Here is an 18,343-nt window from a genome sequence, read left to right as displayed (position 1 = left end):
TTAAAGTGCTGATTTTGGGACTTCAACAATGGGGCCCACTCTCTCACTGGCCTAAATGGGTTATACCATAAACAAATTGTTCATTAAAGAATCAATGGTACTTAAGGAGATAGAGGTAATTATATGGGTCAAATCCAGTTCTAATTATGAACAACTTGCAAAGGATTGACTTGTTTCTAATGGTTATATCCACTGACACAACTTGTCCTACAATGCATATGAGTACAAATATAGATTCATAGTAGAGTGTATTATAGTTATGAATGAAGATTAATTAATTAAAGAATTTAGTTAATTGATCTTGCATCATTGAAGTTTAGAATCTATAGGTTTTATTGGTTGTAAATTAGGTAATTAGCTGTAAAATCACCAAAGATTTTATCTTATTCTTATTGTAATTCTTTTCATTATATATTGAGCCTTTCTCCTATATTAGAAGATTATGCATCTTACATATTCTATTGAAATATGCAAAAATGAGAAGGAAAATTTCAAAACCCTAATACCTTTAAAACCCTAAAAGATCCTAGTCGCGATCGTCGTTCACCACCGCCAACAAACCATATATCTTCACCGAACGTTGAATTTCAATCATCGGTCAATCTTGTTACCAAACATTGCATCTCAGTCGCTTAGTTCATTTGTTTGTTGCGGCGTCTTTGGATTTTATCGGTTGTTCATTAGTTTCCGAGGCCGATCATCCTCATCAGCATCATCGACCACCTCTACTCGTCAACGTCAACATCAACCGCATCTTCTGTTCTAGCTCAATTCACCTCCAATCGGTGCCTCACTATTCTCCAATCTACTTGAGGGGTTCTCCGCTTGTGGGTTTTCAATTTGTTCGTTCGTGGGTTTTTCGTCTGTTCCATTGAATTTTTTTTGTATCTTTAAACCCAGTTCATTTTTTTGCTCAGCTCACGCAGACTAGCCTAGTTCCGATCATACAGAATAATTCGATTCACAAAGGTCAGCTCGGTTTGGTTCACTTAGACTGGTTCGGTTCGGATCATACAGGCCGGTTTGGTTAAAAACTAACATCATTTTTCACCAATCCACTTATTAAGAGACCCCTCAACAAAATGGTATTGCAGAATGTAAAAATAGGCATTTACTAGAGGTTGATCATGTTGGGGATGATGCCCTAAAGTCTCGTGTCCTGTAGTTTGTAAACAGTTTATATGAAAGCTTGTAATGTATAATATATGATATTTTCTTCACTTCTTGATTTCGCTCATTTCGATGTTTTATTTGCTTTACCACATACCAATAAACTAAAATCTCTGGTTGTCTTTATGTAACTTAAGTATGTATATGGTGACATACAAGTGGATCATGTCTTAAGTGATAATCAAAATGGTCTGTAGTATAAGGATATAGGAGGGAAACCTTATCCTGGTAACGCTACGAATGCGGCCCGCTTTGTGGAATAGTTACAAGTGTTATGACTTGTCACAGATGGTCTGATCCTGATCATTCGTTTAGGAGACATGCGAGCGGGGGCGTCCTATACAAAGAATTTGTATAAGACCTAACCACGAAGTGTTAACATATTGTCATATAACGTCGTTCATGACAGAGACTTAACTTTACTAGGATGACCATAGGTAACATGACCTCAATCCCGAGTGAGTTGGGAACTCCTGCCATTGAGGGTAGTCCTTTGATTTGCATGGGTGTGAATGGCCAGGCCGCCAACTCAAACCTACCACGTTGGGGATTCGTCTGATTTAGGAGCTGGGAACTCAGCTATACAAGATGGAATTCACTCCTTCCCCAAAGCAGGGGTAAGTAGATAGATAGCTCCCTTAAGGGCTGATCTCAGGGCTTGAACGATGTGGTGCCACACACCTTCTTATGGTCCAAGAGGTGTTCACACATAGTAGGACTATGTTGTATTGTTCATTAGAGGGATCAATGGTACTTAATGAGTGAGATGTAACTACAAGGACAAAAAGGTAAATTGGCCCAACTGTACTTATGAGCATCTTTGAAGGATTTTCATACTCATGATTGGTTATATCTGATGGACAGAAATATATCTGTCGTAAGAAGAGTTCAGTTGTCGGTCTTTAGTGGAATGTCTAGCAGTTAACGGATGGTGGATCTCGTGGCTAAAGAGTTTAGTCAGCTATTCATGTACTGTTGAAGTCGTGCCATAGGTCCATAAGGTCCCCTTGGTAGCTTGGATACAAGTTGATAATCAATTTTTGGGTCAGTTTGAAATGTTCAAATTGACAAGAGGGAGATTGATTATATATGATATAATTGAACTGGTTAATTATATATGATATGATTGACCAAATGTATGAGATACATTAATTTGGAGAAAATTGGATATAAATATGATTTGTATCAAGTAAAGGAGAAAACACTATGCTTGATTTATGATATCAAACTATAGGTTATGAATATAATATGATTATATTTATTACTTTATTAATTGAACGGTTATGAGATAATTGCCCACCGTTTTCTCCGAATTCATGCGTTAGTGGGAAGTTCAATTCAATTTTCGTAATTGAAGAATAAAATGAAATGGTTTTCATTTTTAAAAGAGACGCATAATCACTCACGATATGTTTGCAATCGATCGCATAGTACTTGAGAGCCTATACGATAGCGCTTACTGTTTACTAAACGATCGCACAGCCGCGCACGCATTTCCTAAACGATCGCTTACCATTTCCTAGATGATCGCTTAGCACCTGAGCTGAACTAAACAATCGTATAGACAATCGTCTAGCTTTTACTACATGATCATGTACCTTGCCTAAACAATCAAGCACCCCACTATACGATAGTCTTTCACTTCTCCCACTTGCTTGGTCTTTTGTACACGATAGTCTTTCCTCTGCTCCTCTACCAAATCCGAACAAAGCCCACCCTTTGGATTCTCACTTTGAGAATACTGAGGGCTCTGAGTGGTGGTGTCGTCCCCGCTTTCTGGTGTTCGTGCGAAGCCGTTCATGGTAGACGACGGGAGAGTTGTTGAACGATTGTAGGATGTTCAGGCGAGAGGAGTTCGTTTGCGGAGAGAGCAAGATTTCGAGTGAAGAAAGTCTTCAACTAGTATGTTCTCTCAGTCTCTTGTTTATTCATCCTTTATGCATGCTAGTAATTTAGCATTGTAAATGCATATCTATATGTCTGAATGTATATGTGGAAGTTCTGTCACAATGAATTGGAAAGATCCACTTCCGCTCATAGGTACTCTTTTATAAGAGTTCCTTCAAATCAGGCCATAATGTTTACTATGAAAGTTCCTAAGTACTTGTAGGGGGAAGCAATTCTCAGAGCTATCTACCTAATAGATTGAATGCCTTCTATTTTTTTTAATTTTAAAACTTCATTTATTGTTTTGAAAGATTTTTTTCCAACTACTCATTTGTCTTCTGATTTACCTATTAAAGTTTTTGGGTGCATGTGTTATGTGCATGTTCCTAGTCATCTTCGATCAAAATTAGATTATCGATCCATTAAATGTAATTTTCTAGGCTATGCTTCAAGCAAAAAGGGTGTATACATGTTGATCCTCAAACAAAAAAAAATTATGTGAGTAGGATGTGTCATTTTTAGAAAACCAACGTTTTTTTCACTCAAAATTATCTTCAGGGGGAGAAAGCACCAAATTTAGAGGATGATAATTTTTGGGATGTATCTGTCTCTCTTCCAAATATTATTTGTCCTAATCCTACTAGTTCTTTAATGCCAAATATAGAACCTTCTAATTCAATGGGAGAATTACTACAAAAAGATCCAAATGATTTGAATCCTAAGTTTAAGTTTTATGCTAGAAAAAAGTTTAGTCAACTAAATAAGAACTAAATAGTTAACTCATCAAAAATTCAATCTCACACTTTGAAGGATGATTTTGAAATTCTAGGTGACCAATCTTCCACTCTTGTTTCTCCTATCGTAATTGAAAATACTTTATCTTGTTGGATTTTATAAACTCGCAGTTTGTAAAATGATAAACATTTTCTATAACCAATATACTTATTATTGATTTCATAAATTGTATGAAAATTTAAATCCAATAAAATAAGACCCATGACTATTGCATGAGTACTTGAACTTTATGTGGAGACATAAGAGTGGATCAAGTTCGAGTAAATAGTCATACTGTAGCAAGTACATTTAACTTTCGGTGACTTTTAAACGGCGCAACAAAGTAAGGAAATTAATGTTGCCCATCATTGCAATCATTAGTAAGAAAAGTTGTTTCACCTTGAAATCTATAAATACCAAATGCCACCAGAGAGAAAGGGGAGAATCGATTTCACGCACATACATATACATATACATATACATAGAGGACGAAGAGAGCAAGGACACGAGGCGAAGCCGAGAGAAATCACTCCCGGACAGATCGAAAGTCTGCCGGAAAGAAATACAAAGGAGAGAGGTCCAACCTTTGCGAGAGTAAGAATTCACAACTAGAATAGAGTTGAAGTGATAAAGAGTAGTGTAAAAGGCCACGGGAAGCAAGACATTGCTTACCAGGCTTGTTATCTCTCAAATCCATTTGTTATTTTGTATTCAACACTTTATTTGCAGAAAATGGAAACTTCATTCGATTTACGTTCAATCTCTCCACACCATGCATGAGTAGCTAAATTTCTGAATGGGTTGAGAAGTGCTTAGCTAGCATGACTTAAGATTTACATTTTATGCGATCATCTTTTCTTATGTATGCATCATTCACCCTTTGGACATACTTGAGAGAGTAGTCTAAAGATAGAATCTAGGCTTGAGAGAGTTGGATTAGAATCGCATAAGCAAGATTAGAAACTTAGAGATAAGTTCTATCTGCTATTTGCACATCGCATGCGTTCTAGAAATAGGAATGATGGTATGCGGTCACCTTGTCTTATGTGTGCGTCATTCATCATTTGGACATACTTGAGAGAGTATTCTAAAGATAGAATATAGGCTTGAGGGAGTCGGATTAGATCGCATAAGCAAGAATAGAAACTTAGACATAAGTTCTATCGATTGTTTCAAATATACATAGCATGCGTCCTAGAAATAGGAATTATGGCATTCTGCATTGAGAAATGCAGTACTGATATTTGTGTATAGCTGATCGCATAACTTGTGTACAATCTTGGGAAATTTAGCTAAACCCCTTCTGAACCCCTTCATCACATACTTATTGTAACTCTACGCTTTCATCACTCCGCATTCAACCTCGTCACATAGAAAATTTAAATCAAAACACTATCCACTTCTTTTTCACCACCGCAATAGAATCAAGGAGTTTGTCGCATATCTATTTAGTAGTCCCTGTGTTTGACCCTAGACTTACTAGGAAACTTAAGAAGTCTTATACTTGGGCTTTGTTAGGAAAACTTGAATGATCATCGCATAACACACATCATTGCATATTCACACCATCGCATCATAATTCCATGCATCAATGACCTAGGTAACTCGATTTTAATCTTGAGCTAACTATGAACTCCTGTTTATTCGGGATTACCCTTAGATTTGCATAGGTGAGGGTTGGCTCAACAACGCCGGCTCAATAAGACTCCTATTTCAAGGGTAAGACCTAATAGATAGCTGGGACATAGGGTGCAAGACGGAGTTCACGCCTACCCGATTTAGGGATAGGAGGAAGGTTGTTCTCTCAAGTATTGAATCCAGGTCTTAAACAAGGGGCCCCACCCTCTCACTGGGTTAGGAGAGTATGGTTTAGTGATTGGATCACAAACCAGTTGTTCATTAGAGATCGGTAGAAACTTGAGGAATAAGACGTAATCTCGGTGGTAAAATAGATATTTGACCCAGCCGTTATTACAAACAACCTATGAAGGATTGACTTACTGAATATAGTTAAATCATGTGGACATAATATATATACAGTGAGGGGAGTGCAACTATGAGCTTTAGTGAAGTGACCCATTAGTTAACAAATGGGGATTAATTTGGTCTAATGAGTTTAGTCAATTAATCTCAGATCGTTGGAGCCCATGATTTGTAGGTTCGCGAGATCCCCCTACTAGCTCGCAATGAACTAGCTCTAGAATAGCGTGATAAGTTAATTTAAAACGTTCAAATTAGAATTAAGAGAATTAGTAATTATATGAGATATAATTACATGTTTAATTTGAGAATTAAACAAAATAGGAAAATTTATATTTAAATATGATTTAAATATATAAAGATGGATGTGTGTAAAAATTAATTTAATATTTGATATTAAATTAATTATTTAAAAATTAATTTATGAAATTAATTTTATTGTTTTAGTTTTTAAAATCAAAATGGATTTTGGAAATATCAAATTTTAATTTTGTGGTAAAATTGAAAAATTAGAAATGCAATGCACAAAATGGAAAAACCATGTTTTCCATTATCCATCTTCTACTCGCTCACACAAAAGTCATCATTATTGCCTTATGTTACTCCAAGCATGAGTTGAAACTCATGCAACTCTCTTTGTTGCATGTTGATCTACAATATATTGAAGAGTTTGGAGTGAATTTCGGGCATGCAATCAAGAGAGAATTTTAGAGAAAATTCATGCTGAAGAAAGGGTTCTTCACCAAGATTGCTGTTGTGAGTAATTCTCCTTAATCCCTTGATTCAAGCTTGTTTTAAGTCCCACAACTCAATCTAGAGCACCAAGAGAATAGTGGGGAAGATCTTAAGGTGGTTTGCAACAAGATTCGGAGAAGATTACAGCTGGAGATCGAGCTTTGAAGAAGTTGTACAAAGGTATGTCTTGAAACTCACTTGTTTTCTGCAAGAGCATGTTTTATATTTTGCCAAAATTAATGAATTGGAGTGCTTAAATGATCCTTGTTGCTTTCGCTATTGCTGATACATTCCTACATGTCTGATGTCTCTCCAATCATGGAAAATGTCTTGCATGTGCCTCTGATCTTGATATCCTTATTGTTTTGAGAAAATATACTAGAACTTGCACTAAATGTCCCATTGCAAAATATATGTCGTACAAAAATTTGCTCTAGGATAGACAACTTATTTGTCCCAAGGAAGTTACAAGAAACCTTAGATGATCCAAATTGGAAACTAGCTGTTATGGAGGAGATGAATGCTCTAAGACAAATGGAAAATGGAAAATAGTAGATTTGCCAAGGGATAAGAAAACAGTGGGATGTAAATGGCTTTTTACCATCAAATGTAATTCTGATGGTAAGATTGAGACATATAAAGCAAGGCTAGTTGCAAAAGGATTCACTCAAACCTATGGAACTGATTATCTGGAAACTTTTTACTTCTGTTGCTAAAATTAATTCCATCAGATAATTGTTATCTCTTGCAGAAAATTTAGATTTATCTTTTCACCATCTTGATGTAAAAAAATACCTTCCTCAATGGTAACCTTGAAGAAGAAGTGTTTATGAGTTTACAATCAGGATTTTAAATTGAACTTGGGAAGAGCAAAAGTATGTAAACTAAAAAAGTCTCTATATGGTCTCAAACAATCTCTTAGAGCATGGCTTACATAGTTTGGAAAAATAATTACGAGTTTTGGGTTCCTTCAAAGTCAAGCTAATCATACCATTTTTTACAAGCATTCTACATATAACAAAATTGCAATTTTGATTGTGTATATAGATGACATTATCCTTACAGGTAATAACGAAGCAGAATTGGTCATTTTAAAGAAAAAACTTGTGAATGCATTTCAGATCAAGGACCTAGGGACATAAAGTACTTCCTAGGAATGGAATTTGCAAGATCTAAAAAGGTATCTTCGTTAACCAAAGAAAATATATTATCGATTTACTTGAAGAAATAGGTATAGTTGGGTGTAAAGTTGGTGACATGCCTATTGAATCAAATTTGAAATTGTTGTTGGGGTTGATGCTTTTAATCTCATAGGATCCTGTAGTTTGTAATTGTATTGTACAAATATTTTATTTATTTAATAAAATATGAGATGTTTTATTTGACATTTAGTAGCATTAAACCCACAAACCAATAAACTAACATCCAACGTTATCATTTGTAGTTAAACATGTATGTAGAGACATACAGGTGCATCATGTTTAAGTAATAACCTAAATGGTTTGTAGTAGATGGAAAAGGCTGGATACCTTATTCTAGTGACACTACGAGTATGGCCTGCTTTGTAAATGTTACAATTGTTGTGAAGTGTTACAAATGATCTGGTCTTAATCATTCATGTAAAGACATGTGAACAGGGTTACTCAATAAAAAGGAGTTTGTATAAGACTGGACCTCGAAATGACTAGTCTCATCATATAATATCATTCATAATAAAGACTTACATTTCACCAGGATGACCATAGGTGACATGACCTAAATGCTGGTGAGTTGTGAACTCCTGCCTATAAAGGCGGTTCTTTGATTTGTATGGGTGAGAGTGGTTAGATCGTCGACTCAACAAGCCTACCATTTTAGGGACTCGTCTGATCGGGGAGTTGGGAACACAGCTACATAAAAAGGAATTCACTCATTCCCCAACGTTGGACTAAGTAAATAAATTTTTCCCTTAATGACTGATTCCGAACTTGAACAATGTGGCACCACACCTTCTTCTAACCCGAGAGGGGTTTGGTCATAGTTGGACTATAATTTATTGTTCATTAAAGAGATCAGTGGTACTTAAAGAGTTAGATGTAACTATAAGGGCAACACGATAATTTTAGTCCAACTGTACTTACGAGCAATTTGTGAAGGGTCATCGTATTATTGAGTGGTTATATCCAATGGACACAAAAATATATCTGTAGTGCAAAGATACAGTTGTCGGTCTTAAGTGAAGTGTCTGACAGTTAACAAATGGTGAACAATTTAATTAAAGGGGTTTAATTAATTATTCATGTATCATTGGAGCTTCAAGCTACAGGTTCATAAGATCTGCACTGTAGCTCAACGAGAATTAATGAGAATCAATTTTTGGATTAATTTGAATGGTTCAAATTAATTAAGAGAATTAATTAGATGTGATATAATTAATTTAATCTAATTACATATGATATAATTACTATAATGTATTTGATACATTATAATATAAAGTTTATTTGAAATGAAATTTAATATAAATGGGATTTATATTAAATGACATTGGTGAGAAAATAAAAACTATAGATTATGTGTTATATTTGATATAACATATAGTTTAATATATATTATATGAAAAGGTAGTTATCATATAAATATATATTAAATTTGATTTATGAAAATAATTTAATTTAATTTAATTTAGAAATCATTTTGGGAAGGAGTCGTAACTCTCTCCCCCTCTTTTCTCTCTAATACGTGATAGTGGGGCAGGGGAGAGGTGTTCTTCTTCTTCCTGATGTAGTTTCAAAAAAAAAAAAAAAAATACAGATCCATAGAAACATTCTGGAAAAAAAAGAATCTGAATCCCATCACTTCCTCTCATCTCTCTCAAAATCCCTCCCTTCCAAAATAGTCAGAGCCCACAAACTCCTAGATTCTCACCCAGAGAATACTAAGGCCAAATAAAGTGGTGGTGTCCATCGTGGGTTTCGAGTTTGTGTTTTTTGGAGAAGATGATACATGAAGAAGATCGTTCTTCAAGGGGTTAGTTCTCTCACCCTAATTCTCTCATTTCCTTTTTGTTTGCATGTTGTAAATTTATTATTGTCACAATATGTCCAAATATAAAGTAAGCATGATACGTCAGTTTATGCACTCACCAAGATCAGTTCATTTTGAAGCAGCACATAGAATCTTAAGATATTTGAAGGGAACTCCAGGAAAGGGAATATTGTTTAAAAGACACAACCATCTCGAGGTGGAAGTTTATATTGATCCTAATTGGACAGGGAGTATTACAAATGGAGATCTACTTCAAGCTATTGTTCATTGTTGGTGGTAACTTAGTCACTGGGCATAGTAAAAAACAAAATTTTACAGCCAGAAGTAGTGTTGAAACAGAGTCTATAGCTCTAGCTCATAGTATATATGAAGGCATAGGGATAAAAAGATTACTAGAAGAATTGAAGGTTTCTCAAAAGATACCTATACATGTATACTATGACAATAAAGCTGCTATCTTTATAGCCCATAATCCAATCTACATGAAAGCACAAAATATTGAAATCGATAAACACTTCATAAAAGAGAAACTTGAAACTAGTGTGATTTATATTCTGTATTTTCCCAATACACAACAGATTGTCCATGTGTTGATTAAAGGACTACCAAAAGTACAATTTTGATAGGATGGTTTCCAAGCTGACAATTGAAGATATATTTAAACCAGCTTATTCGTATTATATATACTGTCTGCCTCTTTGGCTTTGTATCTACATATTGATTGGAATATACATAATATATATATATATATATATATATATATATATATATATATATATATAATATATATATATATATATATATATATCACTCAAATTCACAAGTTCATAAGATACCCTTACTAGCTCATAATGGATTAACACGGATCAATAATGTTGAAAGATAATTTGGAGTTTTCAAGTTTAAAATCAGATGATGGATGTAAAGAGCGTGAAATGCTTTTAAAAATATTGTTACAATAGATTTACCAATGTTTTTGTGCCTATCAGATACAAATACAAATTTGTAACCACACCAATCGTTTCTTGCAACCTTCTCATGAACCGCATCCTTGACTTGTCATTTTGTGTCCCCCAAATTAAAAGAAACTAAAAATATTTGTTTATTGACATCATTCGAAACAAGTATGAGCATAATAAATTTATACTATTTTCATTTCATGTGGGTTGCATCAACTACAATCACCGATCGAATGTAATTCAAGAAATCTCTTATAGAAGCCTGATGCGTTATTTTATGTGGTGAAATTATGGAATGAATTGTGGTGATGGGAATGCGTTAAGCAACAAGTTTTCTCAGCGGAATCCAAGTATAAATCCCACTAAGTTTCCTAGTAAGTCCAGGGTCGAACTCAGGGACTAGGGAAAACGGTATTCGGTTATAATTTATAAGAAAACTTTGTGGTAACCAATCAATCAAAGAGTTGTTTTTGGGTTGTTGTTTACGGTATAAAAAGTATGCGGCAAATTTGAGAAAAGATCGATTATGTGGTAAATACACTAAGTATGCGGAGGAACAGGTTGAGAAGGTCTTTAGCTAGCGTTTCCCGTGAATGCATCAAACTATGCGATCATGCTACACTCATGCGACAGTAAATCATTTTCCAATGCAAATGTCGTGCTCCTAGTTCTAGGACGCATGTGATGAATGTGATAATGTCCATAGAGCTTATTCCTAAGTCTCTACTTTCTGCCTATGATTGCAGTAACCAAAGAGGATGTGATGATAAAATTTTCAAAATTAAAGTGCAATGCGATAGTGTAGAATTTGGAATAAAGTCAAGGAAACATACAACCCCCAAATTTGTATTGTCGCCCGCATTATTTATTGACGCATCCTGCTTTGTGGCATTCTTCTTTCTTTGCAATGCAGTGATGAAATAAAGTAGTTGTGTCTTCATGTAGCGCCTCCACAATCGTGTACCTTGATCGCTTGCAAAGAAAACATTAGGAAGGTCAAATAATAATAAAAAGAAGTTAACAAAATTTTTCTCGCTTTTTATTTTTTTAACAGATATAAAGAAGTAAAATGCAGATAGATAAACAATAATTGAAACATCGTAGTAATGAGAGTTCATGAATCATAAGTAAGCAAAAGGATACTCCAGAAGACTTGCGTCCCAGATGATTTTTCTGTTGCATGCCAGCGTAGGGGCCACTCCATTTTCCTTTATTCCGGGTTTCTCAAGTCTACAGAGGTCTTTTCTCGCTGAAAATCACCCCCGCAATATGCCTTGACTCTTTGCCCATTAACCTTAAATGTACGGGTCTCGTCCTCAATAATCAGCTCAACCGCACCATGCTAGTTCTTTAATTATAAAGGGTCCAAACCAGCACGACTTTAACTTGCCAGGAAAAAGCCGTAGCCATGAATTGAAGAGTAAGACTTTTTGTCCGACATGGAGATTTTTACCGCGTAGCCGGCTATCACGCCAACGTTTTGCTCGTTCGTTGTATATTTTGGCATTTTCATAAGCTTGTGTTCTCCACTCATCAAGCTCGACCAGTTGTAGCTTTCCTGCTTCCCCTGCTACTTTTAAGTCGAAGTTAAGCTTCTTCACCACCCACAGCGCTTTGTGCTCTAGCTCCAATGGCAAATGACATGCTTTCCCAAATACCAATGCATACGAAGACATGTCTATCGGTGTTTTATAGGCAATCCAATATGCCCACAATGCATCGTCCAACTTTGTTGCCCAATCTTTTCGCGAAGGCTTTACCATCTTCTCTAATATCAACTTAATTTCTCGGTTGGACACTTCAGCCTGACCATTCGTCTGTGGATGGTATGCGGTGGCCACTTTGTGGAGGATATTATATTTCAGCAGTAGATTTTTGATAGAGTAATTGACAAAGTGGGAGCCTTCGTCACTTATTATGGCACGTGGAGTGCCAAAACGCGTGAAGATATTTTTCTTTAGGAATTTGGAGACTACTACCGCATCACTTGCGGCGCATGCTATTGCTTCTACCCACTTGGACATGTAGTCGATGTAACAGAATGTACTTGTGACCATTCGAAGATGGGAATGGTACCATGAAATCAATGCCCCAGACTCGAACAACTCCAGTTCTAGAACGATGTTCATGGGCATCGCATGTTTCCATGAAATGTTACCCGTGCATTGGCACCGGTCACACTTCATCACGTGTCTCTGGCATCCTTAAATAATGTTGGCCAATAGTACCCACTTTGTAATACTTTTGCTGTGGTGCACTACCCTCCAAAGTGTCCACCATATGGTGAATCATGATATTGTGATAATATGCGTTGATGAGCAGCATCCGGTACACATAGTCGCATAATCTGGTCTAACCCCCTCTTATACAGATTTGGCTCATCCCAATAATAATATTTGCATTCATGTTTGAGCCTCTTCTTTTGGTGGTCGGTATACTATTCGAAAAATTGCTCACAAACCAGATAGTTGACTATGTCTGCGTACCATGGCAATTCTTCAATCTGAAATAGTTGCTCATCTTGAAATACTGCGCTCACCTCTGACTCATTGCGGTCAACCTCAGAATTTTCCAATCTGGATAAATGATCCGCAACTTGGTTCTCCGTCCCCTTGCGATCAATTATTTCCATATCAAATTATTGGAGGAGGAGAACCCATCTAATCAGCCTCGGCTTCGCATCCTTCTTTGTCATCAGATATTTTATCGCCGAGTGGTCAGTATGGATGAGTACTTTTGTTCCCAGCAAATATGCTCTGAATTTCTCTAACGCAAATATTGCCGCAAGCAACTCTTTTTCTGTGGTGGTGTAGTTAGTCTGAGCAAGGTTTAAAGTCTTACTTGCATATGCGATGGGATGCAGTATTGTCTTTCTCTTCTGTGCTAGCACTACTCCCATCGCATACCCGTTTGCATCGCACATAACTTCAAAGGGAAATGTCCAATCTGATGCGATCAATATGGGCGCAGTCGTCAGTGCGTTCTTTAAAATCGTGAATGCGTTGTGGCAATTATCATCGAAGTCAAATTTCCTATCGGCTTCCAACAACGCATTTAGTGATCGTGCTATTTTTGAGAAATCCTTGACAAAATGTCTGTAAAATCCGGCATGCCCCAAGAAACTCCTTATAGCCTTTACACTTGTTGGGGGTGGGAGCTTTTCAATTGCTTCTATTTTTGCCTTGTCCACCTCCAACCCGTCTTGAGATACCTTATGCCTCAGCATAATGCCCTCCTTCACCATAAAATGGCATTTCTCCCAATTAAGTATGAGATTCGTCTCCTCGCATCTTTTCAATATCTTCTCCAGGTTGGCGAGACAGACTTCGTATGTGTGCCCATATACAGAGAAGTCGTCCATGAATATTTCAACAGAGTCCTCGAGATATTCTGAAAAGATGGTCATCATGCATCTTTAGAACGTGCTTGGCGCATAACAGAGGCCGAAAGGCATGTGGCAAAAAGTAAAAGTTCCATACGGGCAGGTGAATGTGGTCTTTTCCTGATCTTCGAGAGCAATCATAATTTGATTATAACTGGCATACCCATCTAAAAAGCAATAGAAGTCATTTCCAGCTAGAGGATCCAGTATTTGGTCAATGAAAGGTAACGGGAAATGATCTTTCTTCGTTGCCACATTCAGCTTGCGGTAGTCCATGCAAATACGCCAACCGGTGACGGTCCTTTGCGATATCAGCTCGTTATTTGAGTTGGAGACTACCGTCATCCCACCTTTTTTCAGCACGCACTGCACAAGGCTGACCCACGTTCTGTCTGCTATCGGATAAATGATGCCCATATCTAACCACTTGATTATCTCCTTCTTAACGACCTCTTTCATCGCAGGGTTGAGTCTGCGCTAATGTTCGATCGATCCCTTGTGCTTTTTCTTCGAGACAAATTTGGTGCATACAGTATGTGGGGCTAATTCCTCGAATGTCTGCAAGTGTCAATCCAATCACTCGCACATATTTTCTCAGAATGCTCAGCAATGTATTCTCCTGTTCTTCATTAAGTTCAAAAGAAATAATTACTGGCAGCTTTTCATTCTGCCCCAAAAATGCATACTTTAGGTGGTTAGGCAGAGTCTTCAGCTCTATTATTGGTGCTTCTTTTAAGGACGATCGTGTTGTTTTTCTTTCTTCCTTCACTGTTGGCTCTTCTTCTTGGGTTGCGATCATCTCAACTTCCTTGTTTGTTTTTTCTATGATCGCATTGCATGCAATAATGGATTTGATCGCATCCTCATCTTCATTTTCATTGTCAAGCTTTTCTTCATCATTCAAACTCTGGTTGTCGTCAGATTCATTCAGGTCTTCTTCATCATAAAACTTCATGGCACGGATGATGTCGAACTTGAGCTTTTGTCCATTCACGCTCAAGGTGATCTCTCCTTTGTGCACATCAATCTGGGCACGACCTGTTGATAAAAATGGTCGCCCCAGGATGAGAGGCACATCTTTGTCAACTTCGTAATCTAAGATGATGAAGTCGGCTGGTAATATAAATTTGTCGATTGTAACCAGCACATCCTCCACCTTCCCCTCTGGATGCACCAGAGATCTATCTGCTAGTTGGGGAGTCACGGTCGTGGGCGCAAGTTGCCCCACATTCAGCTACTTAAAGATTGACAAAGGCATCAAGTTGATGCTGGCTCCAAGGTCACACAATGCTTGCCCGATGTACAATCCTCCAATGGAGCAAGGTATAGTAAAGCTCCCAGGATCGCGCATCTTTGGTGGGATTATGGATTTCGAGCTCTGCGTCAAAGCCACCGTGGAAAACTTGCCAGTACCTTTCTTCTTGTTCACCATATCCTTAAGAAACTTCGCATATGCGGGCATATCCTCAATCGCTTCAGTTAACAGAATATTAATATGCAATTATTTTAACATAGTCATGAAGTGGTGTACTGTACCTCATCATTCTTCTTCTTTCTGAGTCTCTGCGGGAAAGGTGGCAACTGTACTCTCACGATCCCTTTTTCTTTTGGCTCTGAGATGGATGCAATTTCTGGCTCTATCGCTTCTTTTTCTCCTTCTTCTTCTCGAGTCACTGCAATTTCGGATTCCAGCGCAATTGGAGTCGTCCGGCTAGGCTCCTTCCTCTCCCCCACCACAATCTTTCCACTCTGCAATGTCATGACTTGACATTGCTCTTTACCTGTTCCCCTGGGTTGCATGGGAGTTCTGTTGAACTCGGGAAGGCCCCTTGCGGTCTTTTCTTGAGCTTGCTCGCTATCTGGCCCATATGTAGTTCCAGGTTGCAGATGGACATCGCCTAGTTTTGAAGCACAGTTTCGTTCTTCTCGATATACTACTTTAACAAACTTTCCAAAGAGGAAGATTGTGGTGGTTGCGAACTGCTGGCTTGACTACTCGTCTGACCGTTGTTTCACGAGAAAAATCTGGGTGGCCCTTCTTTTTGCGCCACTGATTGGAAATTTTGTTGCTGGTTTTTCCATGCAAAGTTGGGGTGGTTCCTCTACCCAGGGTTGTAGGTATTAGAGAATGGATTATTTTTCACAAAATAAATAGACTGTGGGTTCTGTGGACATTCTTCCATTACGTGTCCTTCACCGCAAGTCGCACACCTTGTGGTAGTCTGATTAATTGCATTTACTTGCCCACTATGCGATGTTGGGCTGTTGATTGCGATTCCCTGAATTAGGTTCATCATCACAGTCATCTGACTCTGAAGTGATGCGATAGCACCATTGTTTGCGCCATTATCCTTTATTCTTAGCCTCTGATCGCTCTCTCTCCAGTCCTCGTGATTTTTAGAGATGCAATCGAAAATATTCTTAGCCTCATCATATGTTTTGTCGAGCAAACCACCAGCGGCTGCCGCATTGGCAGTGGTCTGCGAAGCAGGATTTAAATCGTGATAAAAGATTTCCATTTACAAGCAGTCTAATAATTCGTCGTGTGGATAGTCCCTTACTAGCCTCTTAAACCTTGCCCAGGTATCGCTGAGCGATTCATCCATGTCTTTTTCAAATTTTGTTATTAATTTCCTTCTCCTAGCGTTCTTAGTGAGTGGGAAATATTTCTTCATAAACTTCTCTACGACTTGTCCCATGAAGTGATCTCCCCCGGTTCGAGAGAATACGCCCATTTTCGTGCCTGATCACATAGAGAAAATGGAAACAAAGTTAGTCGAACTTCTTCGGTAGAGATATTCGGGAACACAAACGTGTTGCAGATTTCTAAAAAGCTCCAGAGGTGGGCGTGCAGGTCCTCGCTACGCCATCCTCCAATTTGTCCAGCAGTCTGGATCATCTGCAGCATCACCAGTTTCATTTCGAATCGGGATCCATCAAGGGCAGGCCTCATGATTCCTGGAGAAAAATCATAGAGGTTTGGCGATGCATAGTCCCGAATGGGCCTATTGCGATCGTTTGCAAGTAGGATTGGATTCGCCATGACATTGTTTTCGTTTGGTGCTCCGTTTCCAGGCTGCTCCACCATATCGTCTTTATCTGGTTGTTGTTGCTAGCGGCTATCTTTCAATCTTTGTTGAAACGTCCTCTCAATCTCCAGGTTGTAATTCGCCAGAGATCAAGAGCTGCAAAGAAATCAGAAAAATTACCGTTAGCACATTGAATTGTCGAAGTCCCTAGCAACGGCGCCAAAAACTTGATGCGTTATTTTATGTGGTGAAATTATGGAATGAATTGCGGTGATGGAAATGCATTGAGCAACAAGTTTTCTCAGCAGAATCCAAGTATAAATCCCACTGAGTTTCCTGGTAAGTCCAGGGTCGAACTCAGGGACTAGGAAAAACGGTATGCGGTAATAACTTCTAAGAAGACTTTGCGGTAACCAATCAATCAAAGCGTTGTTTTTGGGTTGTTGTTTGCAGTATAAAAAGTATGCGGCAGATTTGAGAAAATATCGATTATGCGGTAGATACAATGAGTATGCGGAGGAACGCGTTGAGAAGGTCTTTAACTAGTGTTTCCCGGGAATGCGACAAACTATACGATCATGCCTACACCCATGCGACAGCAAATCATTTTTCATGCAAATGTCGTGCTCCTAGTTCTAGGGCACATGTGATGAATGTGATAATGTCCATAGAGCTTATTCCTAAGTCTCTACTTTTTTCCTATGCGATGATGCAAGATGCACACAATGACAAGGTGACTGTACACAATCATAACCTATCTCTAGGATGTATACGATGCATTAATAGCAAAAAGTGCTTATTCCTAAGCTCCTATCTCTTGATTATGCGTTCTAATCTAACTCTCCCGAGCATAGGTTCTAACCTGACTTTTCCAAGCCTAGATTCTGTCCTTAGACTACCCTCCCGAGTAACTCTAATGGACGCATACATAATACAAGATAATTGCATAGAATGAAGAACCCCAGTTAAGCTAGCTAAGTGCTTCTCAACCCATTCGACAAATTTAGCTACTCATGCATAATAATCAAAGAGTGAACAGATATAAAGAAGTAAATTCCATTTCTATAGATAAGTTTAAGTACACAATGACAATGGAAGATAAGGATAGAGAGCCTGGTAGCAATCCCTTACTTCCCAAGGCTTTTACACTGTTAACTCTATTATGTTCAAAAGATATTCCTGCTTCCGCAAGAGTTGGCCCTTTCTCTGATCTCGACACTTCCGGCACTCTTCCAAGTTCAGCGGAACGATCTCTCAACACAATCTCGCTTCTCTCGCTTCCACCTTAAATAAAAGAAAAACTAAGAACAAGGTTGCTTTTAACTATGGAGAAAATTATCTAACTGTCGAACTGGACGAACGAACCCCTTCTCTAAAGATTGCCTTCGGCATTTATAGAGCTT

General features: G+C 37.8%; 1 protein-coding gene across 1 annotated transcript; it reads right to left on the bottom strand.

Annotated features, from left to right (window-relative positions):
• Nucleotides 1-11,857: 11,857 nt before the first annotated feature.
• Nucleotides 11,858-12,205, bottom strand: LOC120080951. Its single transcript, XM_039035636.1, has one exon. It carries the CDS (start codon nt 12,203-12,205, stop codon nt 11,858-11,860), a length of 348 nt encoding a protein of 115 aa, XP_038891564.1.
• Nucleotides 12,206-18,343: the final 6,138 nt, after the last annotated feature.

The sequence above is a fragment of the Benincasa hispida genome, chromosome 7, assembly GCF_009727055.1.
Source record: "Benincasa hispida cultivar B227 chromosome 7, ASM972705v1, whole genome shotgun sequence".
Classification (NCBI taxonomy): domain Eukaryota; kingdom Viridiplantae; phylum Streptophyta; class Magnoliopsida; order Cucurbitales; family Cucurbitaceae; genus Benincasa; species Benincasa hispida.
This window is presented reverse-complemented; position numbering and strand designations above follow the sequence as displayed.

Excerpts from the sequence above, each read along its gene's own strand:
- LOC120080951 (XM_039035636.1), bottom strand. The coding sequence starts at position 12,205 with ATGTCTTCGTATGCATTGGTATTTGGGAAAGCATGTCATTTGCCATTG.